The following is a 14,496-nucleotide window of genomic DNA, read 5'->3' as shown; positions in this document are numbered from 1 at the left end:
TAAATGGTTCATTCTCTGGTTGGCAACCAGTAACTAGTGGGGCGCCGCAGGGATCAGTGCTAGGACCCCAACTATTTACAAAGGACTGAGTGTAACGTAGCCAAGTTTGCTGACGATACAAAGATGGGAGTAAAAGCAATGTATGAGGAGGACATAAAAAATCTGCAAAAGGACATAGACAGGCTAAAATTTGGACAAAAATTTGGCAGATGGACTATAATGTTGGAAAGTGTAAGATCATGCACTTTGGCAGAAAAAATCAAAGAGCAAGTTATTATTTAAATGGAAAAAGATTGCAAAGTGCCGCAGTACAGCGGGACCTGGGGATACTTGTGCATGAAACACAAAAGGATAGTATGCAGGTACAGTAGGTGATCAGGAAGGCCAATGGTATCTTGGCCTTTATTGCAAAAGGGATGGAATACAAAAGCAGGGAAGTCTTGCTGCAGGTGTATAAGGTATAGGTGAGGCCACACTTGGAATACTGCGTGCAGTTTTGGTTTCCATATTTACGAAAGGATATACTTGCTTTAGAGGCAGTTCAGAGAAGCTTCACGAGGTTGATTCCGGGGATGAAAGGGTTGACTTATGAGGAAAGGTTGAGTAGCTTGGGCCTCAACTTACTGGAATTCAGAAGAATGAGAGGTGATCTTATTGAAACATAAGATTATGAGGGGGCTTGACAAGGTGGATGCAGAGAGGATGTTTCCATTGATGGGGGAGACTAGGACTAGAGGGCATGATCTTAGAATAAGGGGCCACCCATTTCAAACAGAGATGAGGAGAAATTTCTTCTCTCAAAGGGTTGTAAATCTGTGGAATTCGCTGCCTCAGAGAGCTGTGAAAACTGGGACATTGAATAAATTTAAGGCAGAAATAGACAGTTTCTTAAACGATAAGGGGTTATGGGGAACGGGCAGAGAAGTGGAGCTGAGTCCATGATCAGACCAGCCATAATCTTATTGAATGGCGGAGCAGGCTCGAGGGGCCGTATGGCCTACTCTTGTTCCTATTTCTTATGTTCTTATGTCTGGTGCTGAGGAGCTCCAATTGTCACCCGTCAATCCGCTGGGTCTGATCTCGACGGATGAGAGCGTGGACTTCGAAGAACCTGCCTCGCCATGCTCCAGAACCCATTACACCCCAAGCCATCTATTGGTCCTGCATTCATTCCCGCTTTCACTCTTGAGGTGCCAACCCCAAGCACCTCTCCACAGGCACCCTATTTGTCCCCAGGATGGTGCGACCCCACGGAGGTCTCGTGGATGCGGCAGGTCTGTTCCACGAGCGTGACATGACAGCGGAGAGATGGTATAGTTGTCCAGGAGGACTGTAGACATTGGTGACCAGCTCATCAAAGCTTTGGGGAGCATATCCCTGTCATGTATGTAACCATCATGCAACGGTAATCTTCATGTAACTGTAACCTTCATGCAACTCCTGTACACTGTACTTATACCCTAGAAATGCACACCCTGACCACAGGGGGTGAACTTGTGGGAGACACTCCTCACCTGGGTTCCCAGGTATAAAAGGGGAGGTCCCACCCAGGGTCAGCACTCCTTGGTCCTGGGAATAAAGATTAAGGTCACGTAGTGACTGTGTCTGTAGTACATGCCTCATGTGAGTTTGTAGTACGGTGCAGGGACACCACAATCCCGACACCTGCCCACCATGACCGAGTACGTTCCACGCATGGCGGCGTCCCTGGATGCGATAGCCAGGAATACTGCTCCCACAGGCCTCACAGTAGTCCTAGAGCTTGGCACTCCTCCCCTAGGTTCTGCACCACCACTGCGAACGACAGATGAGAGCAAGGAGCAAGATCCTGCTTCTTCATCAGAGAAGGTTGCCCCCTCAGCACCCACCGCTCCCGTATCCATGCAACCAACGCATCTGCCTTCATCCCCCCCAATGAGACACCGCCTGAGGAGCTCCTCGGCCAGGTGCTGTGGAGCGAGGAGGGTAAGGGTAGAGGTGAGGAGAAGAAGGAGAGGGGGGAAGGAAAGTGAGGTGCATCTGCACAGGTGATGGCTGTGTTATATCTCCATCTGGGTGTATGCAATTTGTTGCAATGTATGGGGGCTGGGGACCACGCTCCTGTTTTGCCTTTGTGTTCTGTGTTGCTGGACATGTTGAACATGTGATTGATGTGCATGGTGGAAAAAGTGGGGTGTGTTTGGGGGTTGGGTGTTATTGGCTGTGATACTCATGATTTCAGAACAATGTTGGTATTAAACTTTTGTTATTGAACATAACCTTGTTTCACATTGTCTCAGATAGCTGGACTGTTACACACTGGTGATTCCTTACCATGAAAGGGTTAAATACAATTTATCAATCAACGTAAACTTTAACTGGCACCAAGTTATGGACACCATTGATGTCTGAGCTGCACACACACAACAATGTGTCAGCGTTGTCACTCACATCAGCTTTCTTTCAGTCAAATCTTTCCAATATCAGCTCCTCATGTAAGAGTGGGATTTAACAAATGCCAGCCACACCGCTGGCATTCGTTCCGGTTAGTTCCACTTTTTGTGGGCGGTTTTTTTGAGCGAGTGATATTGTGGCCGATATGTGTGCGAGGTAGTGAAATTGAAGATGGCTGATCTCCATGGTTGCTAGTTTGGGTAAATATGCTCTTTATGACAAAAAACAGTGGCCGGGCGTTAATATTGAATCTTGGCGTTAATTCCATTCGGAAAGTAATGCTGGCCGATATTATGGGCGTTGAATTCGCCCATTCATTCTGCTGATTCCGCCCAACAAAAGTGGGCGGGCGGTGATATTTCTTCTCGGCGTTAAGTCCATTGTGAAAATAACGCTCGTCGTTAAATCTCCTAAAAAAAAGCCCGTCAGTTTCCATTTTATGCCAGAATGAGCGATATCTGGGCGTTATACGTTATTTCAGTGGCAAAATGGGCGTTAAGTGGGCGTTAAGCAGGCAAAAAAAGTGGAGGTTCAATCCATTGTCTGTATAAATTAACACATTGTTATACTGAAGTAAAGCAGAATAAAACATCATTTAATATGCAATAACAAAAATCATATTTGACAAGATATAATGCTCTTAATTTATTCTCACATTTGTTGTTGGCAGTCTTATTTTCCAAAAACATGACTGCGTCCTAGATTCCGTAACACTGGTTTCTTAATGCAGTTTTGTATAATTTACCTTGCATTTTGTAAATAATTAATACAATAGTTTTCAATAAGCTACCGTTTCAAATTTTTGAATCAAATGTAATACCTCCTTTGCAGAACCAGACTTTTTATACATCGCGTTCTATATTGGACATAGCAATACACGCCAATGAATCATTAAGCAACAAAAGCAACATTCATCCTTGAATGAGAACATCTTAGGATCCATATATATCTGCTCAGCAATAAAGACTGGATTTCTGAACACATGCTACAGTATGTTGAGACAACAGAGGTTACAACAGTCAGTACTGAAACATAGGGCAACTTCTGCTTTACTGTCTTTTGGGCTTAATGCACATTTTCACAGATGGCATAAATAATAGTCAGTTAGCATCATGAGTTAACATGCCAGATTTGCAGATCAGGAGGCATTTTTAAAAATCCTAATGAACTTAATTCCCTCCATGATAGTTTCTAAGATGCATATTCTTACACTAGAAAAGTGCTGGTTATAGCTGGGAGATGGCATGTTTGGATAAAGAGGAACAAAATAAAAGATATCGAAATACAGGTGAGCAAATTGAAGAAAAAAGTTATGAAATTACTTGGGGAAAATAAAGATGGATTAAAACAAAGTGATACTACAGACATTTTTGAGACTGTGAAAAACCTTGTCACTTAGTATTAGGCTAAAATCCCTTGCTGTATATTTCTGCTAGTGATGCATTATATACAGAATATACATGGTTACCTGCAAGGGACAAAATTGGAATTAACTTGGTGCAGTCCGATTAGGTTATAAATCATAAGACAAAGCGCTAGTGGTTTCTAAGCATTTGAAAAATGTTAAGGTTAATTTGTAGCATTAAGCTCATTGGTATTCAATATTTTGTTTAATTATGTATAACGCAGAATTTATTTTAGTGCTTCTTTCCAGATTGTTAGGTAGCAGGCCTTCTGGACAGGAATGGTGGTGAAAGGATAATAAAGCTGAATGATATCTGGAAAGAGTGGGGGGATGGGGTGTTGTGGAGAGAGGGGGTAACTAATTACATAGCTCTTGAAAAGAACCGGTACGGGCATGATGGGCTGAATGGCCTCCTTCTGTGCTGTAAAATTCTATGATTCTGCTATAGAATTCTGCATTTTTACAGCACTGGATAACAAATATGTAAACCATTCAGTATTATATAATACAGTGCTAAGATATAGGAAGCTTTAAGGAACTGCCATATAGCCCAAGTAGTTTGTTACTCCACTTCCAAATAGAAAACAAAATTCTAATAGAGAAACAAAAATCTGTAACAAGATGGTTGGAGGTTGTAAGGGAACAAACAGCAGTTTATTGAAATACCTGGGGACATAAATTACAAATTAGGAAGTTAGAAGTAAAGGAGGAAAGTCAGGTGGAACTTTTCACTCCAGGAGTATTAGAGTTATGGAATAAGTTACCAGGGAAGGCCACTGGCACAGAGTATATGAGTTCAAGGGATTACTGGATTCATTCTAGAGAGAGAAAGAATTGAGGGATAGGGTGGGGAAACAAGTATGCGACAAAAGGAAGGACTGTTTGGTCTTTATCCTGATCCTAATTTTTTTATTTTCTAACTGGGATATTTTCTTAATAGTTTTGTTTATAGATGGATCTCAATAAAGAATTTAATTCAATTTTTATAAAAAGAAAATCAAAAAAGCCCTGAACCTAGGCTGTGGGATAATAGGTTCAAACACATCAAAGTGTTTATCTGAAATGTCTCTCTTTGCTATTTTAGCAGAAGTGTTAACCCACCTACTGCAATGTTAATGTATTCACTAAAATCGCAGAGACAGGAATTTCTGATGAACACTTTAATGGTTTGAAGCTATTATCCCAGGGTGTACTTTCAAAGACCCGGTTTTCTGAAACTAGTCAGTGCTAAGGAAAATGGTTTGAAAAGATCACTTGCAGAACAAGTGCCTCAAAAGGCATTATCTTTTAAAGGAACAAGTCAAACCAAAACAATTCTGTTATCCTCAACAGGAAGGATTCTCCGGTATTTTCTACTATTTTTACCTGCTCCAATCACTCTCTCTATGCGAATTCTGGAGGGATCTATTTCTTTCGCAAATTCATGCACTGCTTGAGATGGGTCTTCATAAGTATCAGGATCAATGTATGTTCTCATCCCTGGGAATCTGACTGGAAAGAATTAAAATACAATTTTACATTTGGTGAGAATGAAATAAAACCCAGCATGACACAGAAATCCTCCTTTGACTTACTTTGTGAGCAAGATCTACCAGTAGCATCTTTTCTCTAAGTATTTAAATCACAGCACATTCAGATACCTTGGAAATTGGTGAAAATGTATGCAGCGTAATAGTATATTTAATGGGAATTTTAAAAAGCTTCTTGCTTCCTCATGTGGAGCTGAAGGCCCAGCTAATTTATTTTTTAAATTATAATGGAAACAGCTGTTTTCTGATTAAAAATACACAGATGATAAAGAAATCGCTGTGGGAAAATTAACTGCCTTGCTTTCTGTTTGTATTATTTAGCTTGCTGCATTCATGATTCTGGTTATAATGATGGAGCATTAGTATCAAGAGTATGAAATCTCAACCACAGCACTTTAATATTAATCTGCCAAATGCCCTCTGCCACTATCAGAATACTGAGCAAACCATATACGCCTGTAATTTCCACAGGGGTTCTCTCAATCGGCCACTGGAACTCCGGTAGACTATCTGGAGGAATAGCAGAAATTAGAAATGGTCGTTTTTCCTGTTTCTCAGGTGGAGGATCAAGAGAACCCCATATTCTGAATCCATACGATTAAAGACAATCAATCAAACTCTTTCCCACTATACTGTTCATTACTGAAGTACAGCAATGTTCTTCAAAAGTTGCATTAAAAAGACAGACTGCTAAAAGTTGCCATTTTGCATGAAAATCAATAACATGCAGTAAGTTGGCAATAATACATTTTAGCTCAGTGAAAATTTATGTATGCCGGACATAAAATCTATTCACTGGAACACTCAGTATAAATACTATCTCTTTTATCTCTGGGTCCTAATGATAAATGCCTCTCTATTGGGATAACTCTGCCCAATTTCCATTCGAAGAAAGCTTACAGCATAAAACTGCCCATAATTCAACATAAGTTGGAGAATTTTGTTCAGGGCCATAGGGTAGGTGATATGGAAACATTGAAATGTCTAACTGGTGCTCTTCAAAAGGTTAAGGGAACACTAATTTTTTGTTGGACGAACAAACACTTTTTTTTGCCAATAGCACTGCCAGTAAGATTCTCTCCCGACCAAACGCATTTTCTGCGTGAATTAATGTGATCTGAATAAAAATATTTAAATGTCTGGCAAATTACATGTTGTAACAACTGTTCTAATTGAGAACAGCTGCTGGGGAAAAAGTGGGTAAATTAACTGCTTTTGTGTGCATTTTTGTCTTTTTGTGTGGTATTGTTTGCCAGTGTGGCACATGTACGTGAGCAATATACAAACAGTGCAGGGACCGATGCTTGATATTAAAGCTGCCCAGAGAGCAGGAAATAACTAACTTTGAGGGAATTAACCAACTTCAAACTGGTCTTTTCCTTCATAATAATGACAATGGCATTAAAAAGGAAAATAAATAAACGCATCAATGAAAAAAAAGAATAATGTAGCAAGCTGCTTTTAAAGTTGTTCCTCTTTTAGATTGGCACCTCCTCCCCAAGCATAAATAGTAGCACTAGTGATCATTTTGTACAACTGGTGCAGCAAGAGATGGAACATCAAAAGTCTCCCAGTGGCCCTTTCCTACTAACTACTGGCAACAACGCTGTTCCTTGCTGCTACCAGCAAGAAATGCAAACCTACTATTTGGACTGTCTATAGGATGGCTTTAGCTGAATATAACTCAGACTGTACCTGAGCTTGATGAGGCTTCTCAGAACAAATAAAAGAAAAAATAATCCATTCTTCAGCAGCTTTAGTTTTTAATGTAATCAATATAAAAATACCATATTTTAAAGAAAAAGAAAAACAATACAACTCATCCAACGATCGCAGTATGAATTTATGGACATGTTAAAAAAGCTTGTGATGAAATAGGCTTTAAGGCAGAACATTTTCATTTATGTCACATGGATGTGATGGACATCAGTAGTAATCAGTTCATTTATACCTCCAAACCTTTACAGGTTTCAATTGTATTTAATGATGTAATGCTTACAGTATATGACTTTGATGAGGACAATCTTGAGCTTTAGTATTCTTTTTCTGTGAACTGCTGAGGATTAAATGGAAGACCTTGGGTTTGTCTCAAAGGAGGATACTCAGGTTATGTTATATCTGATTTGACAAACCAAGTCCTTTGTCTGCAATATACAAAAGTATTAAAAGGGCTTTTACAGAACTACAATAAGGTAGCATCTGTGGAGAGAGGAAGGTCTATGACTCCTAGTCAGAGCACTTGACAAACGGCCATAGACCTAACCTGCTGAGTGTTTCCAACAATTTAAGTTTTCATCCACAAAAAGTAGAATTGCCCAAATAATGTAAAAACTGTTATTAGCAGGGTTTATCAAAAGTGATTCGCTCAAATCTGGAATTGGCAACATTCTTGGAAAACACTTCTGCTTTTTCCAGTAGACTAAAGTCAGGTCTATTAATACTAGTATGTGTTTTGCATGAAATACGCTTCGATTTAGCAGACTCCTATTTTGTGATTGGTTTTTGGGACAACACCATTACCTATACGTTAGTCTGTTGGTGCTTCTCCTCAAAAGATCATAGCCAGATGACCATTTAGTCATTTCCTCTCAATATCTTTGAAATCCATGTAACGTAATGTAATCCTATTTCTTATATTTTTATGTTCTAACGTGAGGAATAGAGATACAGGATTTCAGTTTGATTTAGTATTCCACTGAGAACTCTGCCCAATGCATTGAAAAGTTTAAAATATTTTGCATTATAGTTGACTTTCTCCATTTCCAATGCATCTACTTAGGAAATTAGTTTAAAGAACTGAATTACTAGCTACAATTCCCATAAACTCATCATGTAGATTCATGGAATTATGTCCTCGTTCATTGAGGATTTTTGTCAGTTTTTTAATCCAGTCACAACCTTTTTCAAGTGAGGTGGAACCTCAATTATTCCATCTTAATTATTTGAGAGACTATTTGTGGTTAATACTAGATTTACAGGAGTTGGGACTCAGCATCTTTTTTACTCACCTCCATTGCTCTGCTCTTGCTGTCAAGCTGTTCCTAGAACAGTTGATCCACTAGCACAAAGCTCCACATGCCAGACTTGCCAGAAACCCATGAGTCCATAGAAATGACAACACAGAAACAGGCAGTTCCTGCACACGAGCAGTAATCCCATGTGCATTCTCATTACCATATCCCTTTATCCCCCTTTTCAACAACCACCTATCTAAACTATTCTTAAATGTTAACATGGTCTTTGTCCCAATTGTAGTCTTACTCAGGTTTTATACAGATTCACCATTACATCTCAACTTTTATATTCTATAAACCCTGTACAGTATTGCATTAGACTCTTTATGGCCTTATCCACGAGGTGCTGCTTTTAATGTCTTGTTAATCCCCAATTCCCTCTGCTCTTCAACATCATCTGACCTTCCCCTGTGCAAAGTATAATTATTAGATTTATTTTATTAACAAACTGTACCATCTTACACTGACATTGAATTCCATCTGTCACTTTTTTGGCTATTCCACCATCGTTTCAATATCCTCCTGGAGCTTTCTTTGGCCCTCAGAATTATTTACTATGTGTCGTGTATGCAGACACCTTTAGTAAATGATCTCACGAGGTAGGATATGATACTAGAACTGTGTAGACCTGTAGTCCGTTATTTGCAGCTCCTTTATATACTGGGTTACCTGCAGTGTGCAGGTAACCCTTTGGTCTCCAACAGCAGCACCCTCTGGTGTGCAGGTAAGGTGTGTACACTGTAAGGATACATTCAATGTTGCATAACAGTGTTACAGACATCACTCAGTAATGCATATACAGGCATGCATATACAACAACACTCCCCCCTAAGCATTTTTTATCCTTATTTTCATGACCTGGGAAGGTGATCAGTGGTGGGCTATTGGAGGTTGCGGTGAGTGTTGTGTGGTTGCCAGGTGTGACCCCTGTGCTTGAGGCTGGCCTCATACGTTTCCCCTCCCTCACACACAGACCAAGTGGGTGTCACTGTTGTGGGATCCCTCAGGGCGGGTAGCCACAGCAGCAGTGGGTGGTGCGTATACACTGTGATGTGGGTAGTTGTGGGGTGATGGGCAGGGCCACAGGACTGTGTGGGCTCCTTGTCCACCAATTGGGATGAGGGTCACGTCATCGCAGGGTTTGCCAGGGAAGCTGGAGGGTATTGGCCTCATGCTCCTGGTGTTGGCCCTGGTGGCCAGGGGCTATAGGGCTGGTCTGGTGCAGGTTGCCATTGGTGATGGCTGGGCTGCCCATTGACCACTGTCCCTGTAGTGGGTGTGCTCCCACTGGGTGTGTGTGTGTCCTGCAAGGGGCATCACATTTGTTCCAAAGGTCCAGGCTACATGGTCAGATAGCCTGCTGGACCTGGGGGTCTCCCACAGGGGGATTCCATTGGCATCAACATGGTCCCTGTAGGACCCAATGTCCTTTGGCAGTGTCCTACCGGCATACATGACACCTTGGCTCTGATCACACATAGTCGAGCCTGCATTATACATTCTAGCATTTGCATCACTTTTGGGTGTCCTGGTCTCAACAGACATGGTTACATTAGGCATTTCAAACTCTCTATCATAATTGTTAAGCATAATAAACTTGTTCTTGACCTTACTGACACCTGCATTCATCTCATTAGTCACATTAGTTAAACCAGCATCACAATTCATGGTTACATTGCATACATTTTCAAACTTGCACCCTTTTACTGCATCTCTAGCTTTAAAGTCCTTGTCCTCAAATAGTTGAAACTGTCCCTTTAAATTTCTTTGGTTACCGGTCTCCTTTAAGGGAGCCTCCCAATCCGATTGGCCGCTCGGTGCCACGTGTCGCTCCTCCAACGCTGCCCCTCGTGGTATGGCCTCAGCCATTTTGATTGCAGGTTCTTCTCCTCGTGGTGCGGTCACCACCTTCTGGCTCTCCTTCAGGTAGGCTGTGGTGGTCTTTTCTTCCACAGGTTCGACCCTGGACATCGGGAGTCCATTTCTTTTGATGCTGTTCACCTCTTGGAATCCTGCCCGGCCTGGAAAGTGGAGTTTGGATCCTCGGTCTTGGAGATTTCGCCGTGGTGTTGAGGAGTCGTCGCCGCGCCGTCGAGCTGGATAGTGGGATCTCCGGATGCAGTGATGGATCCATGCTTGATGTCGATTGCCAGAGCCCAGAGGCCGTCACCACTTCGCCTGACGTGAACCGGGTTCATCCAATTCCTACCCATCAGCGTGGGACCATCACCGGCTACGATCCACAGGGGGAGTTTGTTCAACACGCCGCCCTGGGAGACCTGGACGTCCGCGCTGCCAACGATTTGGATTTTACTTTTGTTGTAGGTGAGCAGCTGTGCCTGGACAGGAGACAGTTTCGGTCGATTGGCGGGATTTATCTAAAGTTTCTCAAAGGTCGTTTGGCTCATCACAGACTGGCTCGCCCCTGTGTCGATTTTCATGGAGACTGGGACCCATCAATGTCCACTTCCAGCGTCCATGGAGAACGTTTGGTGGAGCAGGTATAAACTCCATACTCTTCTTCCAGGGTTTGAGCAACTTCACCTTCATCTGTGTCGGAGCCCGGGTGATCAGCCAACTCATCAGAGATGCGGTGAGTACAGCTTTTTCTGCACATTCTTTGGATACCCTTTCTCTATGCAGCCTTTGCATGCATAGTCTTTGTAGAGGCACTGGTGGGCCCTGTGGTTTCCTCCACAGTGCCAGCCGGTTTGCCCCATGTGGCGGACTCAAGGTTGCTGGACTTGGGGCAGCATTCCTGCCTTTAGAAGTGTCCATGCGGTGCACTGTGCTCTCCGGTTTACAGTCCTGGGTCAGTATTCGCTTGGAGTCGCTGGCCGAAACCATGTAGGCCTGGCTCACTTGAATTGCTTTCTGCAGGGTGACCATGATGTCGGCAGAGAGCAACTTGTGCAGGAGGCCCTCATGGCTGATTCCAATTACGAATATGTCCCTTAGTGCTTCATTTAGGTGGTCTCCAAAATCACATGGTGAATCTAGTCTTCTTAGGGGTGCAGCATACTTAGCAATTTCTTGGCCCTCAGGTCGCCGGTAAGTGTAGAACCGGTGCCTGGCTGTGAGGATGCTTTCTTTTGGTTTTAGTTGTTCCTGTATCATTGTTACAAGTTCCTCATAGCTTTTGGTGGTTGTCTTCGCTGGGGCTAGCAAGTCCCTGACGAGACAATGGATGGTGGGCCCACAACTGCGAAGCAGTATGGCCCTGCGCTTGTTCGGTCGTGTAGCCGGTGTGTTCCCATCCAGGTCGTTGGCTATAAAGAAATGTTCGAATCTTTCCACAAAAGCATCCCAATCTTCCCCCTCTGTAAATTGCTGAAAGTTGCTGAGGTTAGACATGTTGAGCATGTAGTTCGTGATCTCGTCACCAGTTGTAGTATATGTAGACACCTTTAGTAAATGACTCCTACGAGGTAGTGTATGATATTAGAACTGTATAGACCTGTAGTCCTTTATTTGCAGCTCCACGAGTGAGGGCACCAAGCTGTGAGCTCCTTTATATACTGGGTTACCTGCAGTGTGCACGTAACCCTTAGGTCTCCAGCAGCAGCACCCTCTGGTGTACAGCAAAGGTGTGTACAGTGTAGGGGTACATTCAGTGTTGCATAACAGTGTTACAGACATCACATAGTAAACAGGAATGCATATACAAAACTATGCGTCCTCATGTAGTATCACTCCCTTTGACCCTATATCCAAATCATTGATGAATGCAGTGAACAGAAGCAGTCCCCAAACAAAACTCTGTGAGACATGCTTCCATCTACTCTGACAATCTGCCCTTGATCCATACTGTCTGTTTCCTACGAGTTGGCCAGTTTTTAATGCTGTTTTGTTGGTCAAAAGCAATCCCCTGATGCCAGCCATACCCGCCCTTGTTACAGAAGGAAATACTAAATGATATGCTCACCGGCAATGATCAATGCAGAAAATCAGGCAGGTTCTACACTGGGTAGGTGATCGACTCTGCCAGATGACCACCGATTGAACATAAGAACATAAAAAAATAGGAAAAGGAGTAGGCCATATGGCCCCTCGAGCCTGCTCCGCCATTCAATAAGATCATGGCTGATCTGATCATGGAATCAGCTCCACTTCCCCGCCCGCTCCCCATAACCCCTTATGATTTAAGAAACTGTCAATTTCTGTCTTAAATTTATTCAATGTCCCAGCTTCCACAGTTCTCTCAGGCAGCGAATTCCACAGATTTACAACCCTCTGAGAGAAGACATTTCTCCTCATCTCTGTTTTAAATGGGTGGCCCCTTATTCCGAGATCATGCCCTCTAGTTCTAGTCTCCCCCATCACTGGAAACATCCTCTCTGCATCCACCTTGTCAAGCCCCTCATAATCTTATACGTTTTGATAAAATCACCTCTCATTCTTCTGAATTCCAATGAGTAGAGGACCAACCTACTCAACCTTTCCTCATAAGTCAACCCCCTCATCCCTGGAATCAACCTAGTGAAGCTTCTCTGAACTGCCTCCAAAGCAAGTATATCCTCTCGTAAATATGGAAGCCAAAACTGCACGCAGTATTCCAGGTGTGGCCTCATCAATACCTTATATAGCTGTAGCAAGACTTCCCTGCTTTTATACTCCATCCCTTTTGCAATAAAGGCCAAGATACCATTGGCCTTCCTGATCACATGCTGCACCTGAATACTATCCTTTTGTGTTTCATGCACAAGTACACCGGTACGCTCGCAGCCTTCCGCGAGAGGTGGGCACCGGAGGGACTGGAGTGCATCATCACGCCCGGCAACCAAATTTTAATTTGATTTTACGTTTTAAAGTTTAATTTGTTTTAATTGCCGGTGCTTTTAGTGTCCCCCTCCCCTTTTATAGGGGGCACTGGAAAAAATTTGATTTTAGCGCCCCAAAAAAAAAAAAAAAGGGCCTTGAAAATGTCTGCTGTGTCACCCAGGCGGGTGGCATGGTTTAATGTTTATGTTTATTTTCAGGTAAACTCAAAAGAGTTTCATGCACAAGTACCCCCATGCCCCGCTGTTCTGTAGCACTTTGCAATCTTTCTCCATTTAAATAATAACTTGCTCTTTGATTTCTTTCTGCCAAAGTGCATGATGTCACACTTTCCAACATTATACTCCATCTGCCAAATTTTTGCCCACTCACTTAGCCTGTCTATGTCCTTTTGTAGATTTTTTGTGTCCTCCTCACACATTGCTTTTCCTCCCATCTTTGTATCATCAGCAAACTTGGCTACGTTACACTCAGTCCCTTCTTCCAAGTTATTAATATAGATTGTAAATATTTGGGGTCCCAGCACTGATCCCTGCTGCACCCCACTAGTCACTGGTTGCCAACCAGAGAATGAACCATTTATCCCGACTGTAAAGTTAGGCAGTCTGTCTGTTTAAACACATGTCTGTGCCAGTTTAGCAGAATGTGCATTGAATTGGCTGATACAATACCCATTATATTCAGCTGCAGTCAATTGTGGGTATTTAGAGGAACTCTAAGCTGTCAGATCAGTTGTTCCAGCACAAGCTGATCTTGCCAGCAGCAGCACAGCAACTGAGTGGGGTGCTGCTTGAGGAGTGAGGTGGGTGAGGAGGCGTAGCACATCGAACATTTTCAGCAACAATCAGCAGTGTCATTTGAGGCCTCTTGATTATGTGCGTGTTCCTATAATCCACCAGGGGATGTTCTCCATTATAGCAGATAACTGAGGCTCCATTGTACTGTGATCTCGGAATGACTATCATGTCTGCTACCGTGTCAATCTTGAAATCAACTGGGATATCTTTAAACAACAACCTCATTGGTCATGGTTTTCCACCTTGCATATCCTACTAAAGACGTGTCTTGAAGAAGGGATATTTCCAGGCACTGTGCCAGAAACGGGAAGTAATCGGAGCAACTTAACAGAGTGATCAGGAATATATTTCACCCTAAGTTATAACAATAATGGAGTAGTTAACTGATCATGGAATTAGTGTATAACAGAACTAGACATGAGGTGAGGAATATCACACTGGTTAAAAGCTTTGGGAACCAAAAGTCCAAAGTGACCTATTCCTCTCAAGCATGCCACACTTACCATATTATGAACATAGCACATTAGCATAGACCTGCA

General features: G+C 42.6%; 1 protein-coding gene across 3 annotated transcripts in view; it reads right to left on the bottom strand.

Moving 5' to 3' along the window:
* Window positions 1-14,496, bottom strand: part of epha6 (eph receptor A6) — a 754,048-nt gene that overhangs the window by 97,577 nt on the left and 641,975 nt on the right. For all 3 annotated transcript variants that reach the window (XM_070893392.1, XM_070893391.1, XM_070893390.1), the window contains one exon: window positions 5,204-5,329. In XM_070893392.1, the coding sequence (XP_070749493.1) occupies window positions 5,204-5,329 (126 nt within the window). The remainder of the gene's footprint in view (window positions 1-5,203; window positions 5,330-14,496) is intronic.

Source organism: Pristiophorus japonicus, chromosome 11 (assembly GCF_044704955.1).
Source record: "Pristiophorus japonicus isolate sPriJap1 chromosome 11, sPriJap1.hap1, whole genome shotgun sequence".
In the NCBI taxonomy this organism is placed as follows: domain Eukaryota; kingdom Metazoa; phylum Chordata; class Chondrichthyes; family Pristiophoridae; genus Pristiophorus; species Pristiophorus japonicus.
This window is presented reverse-complemented; position numbering and strand designations above follow the sequence as displayed.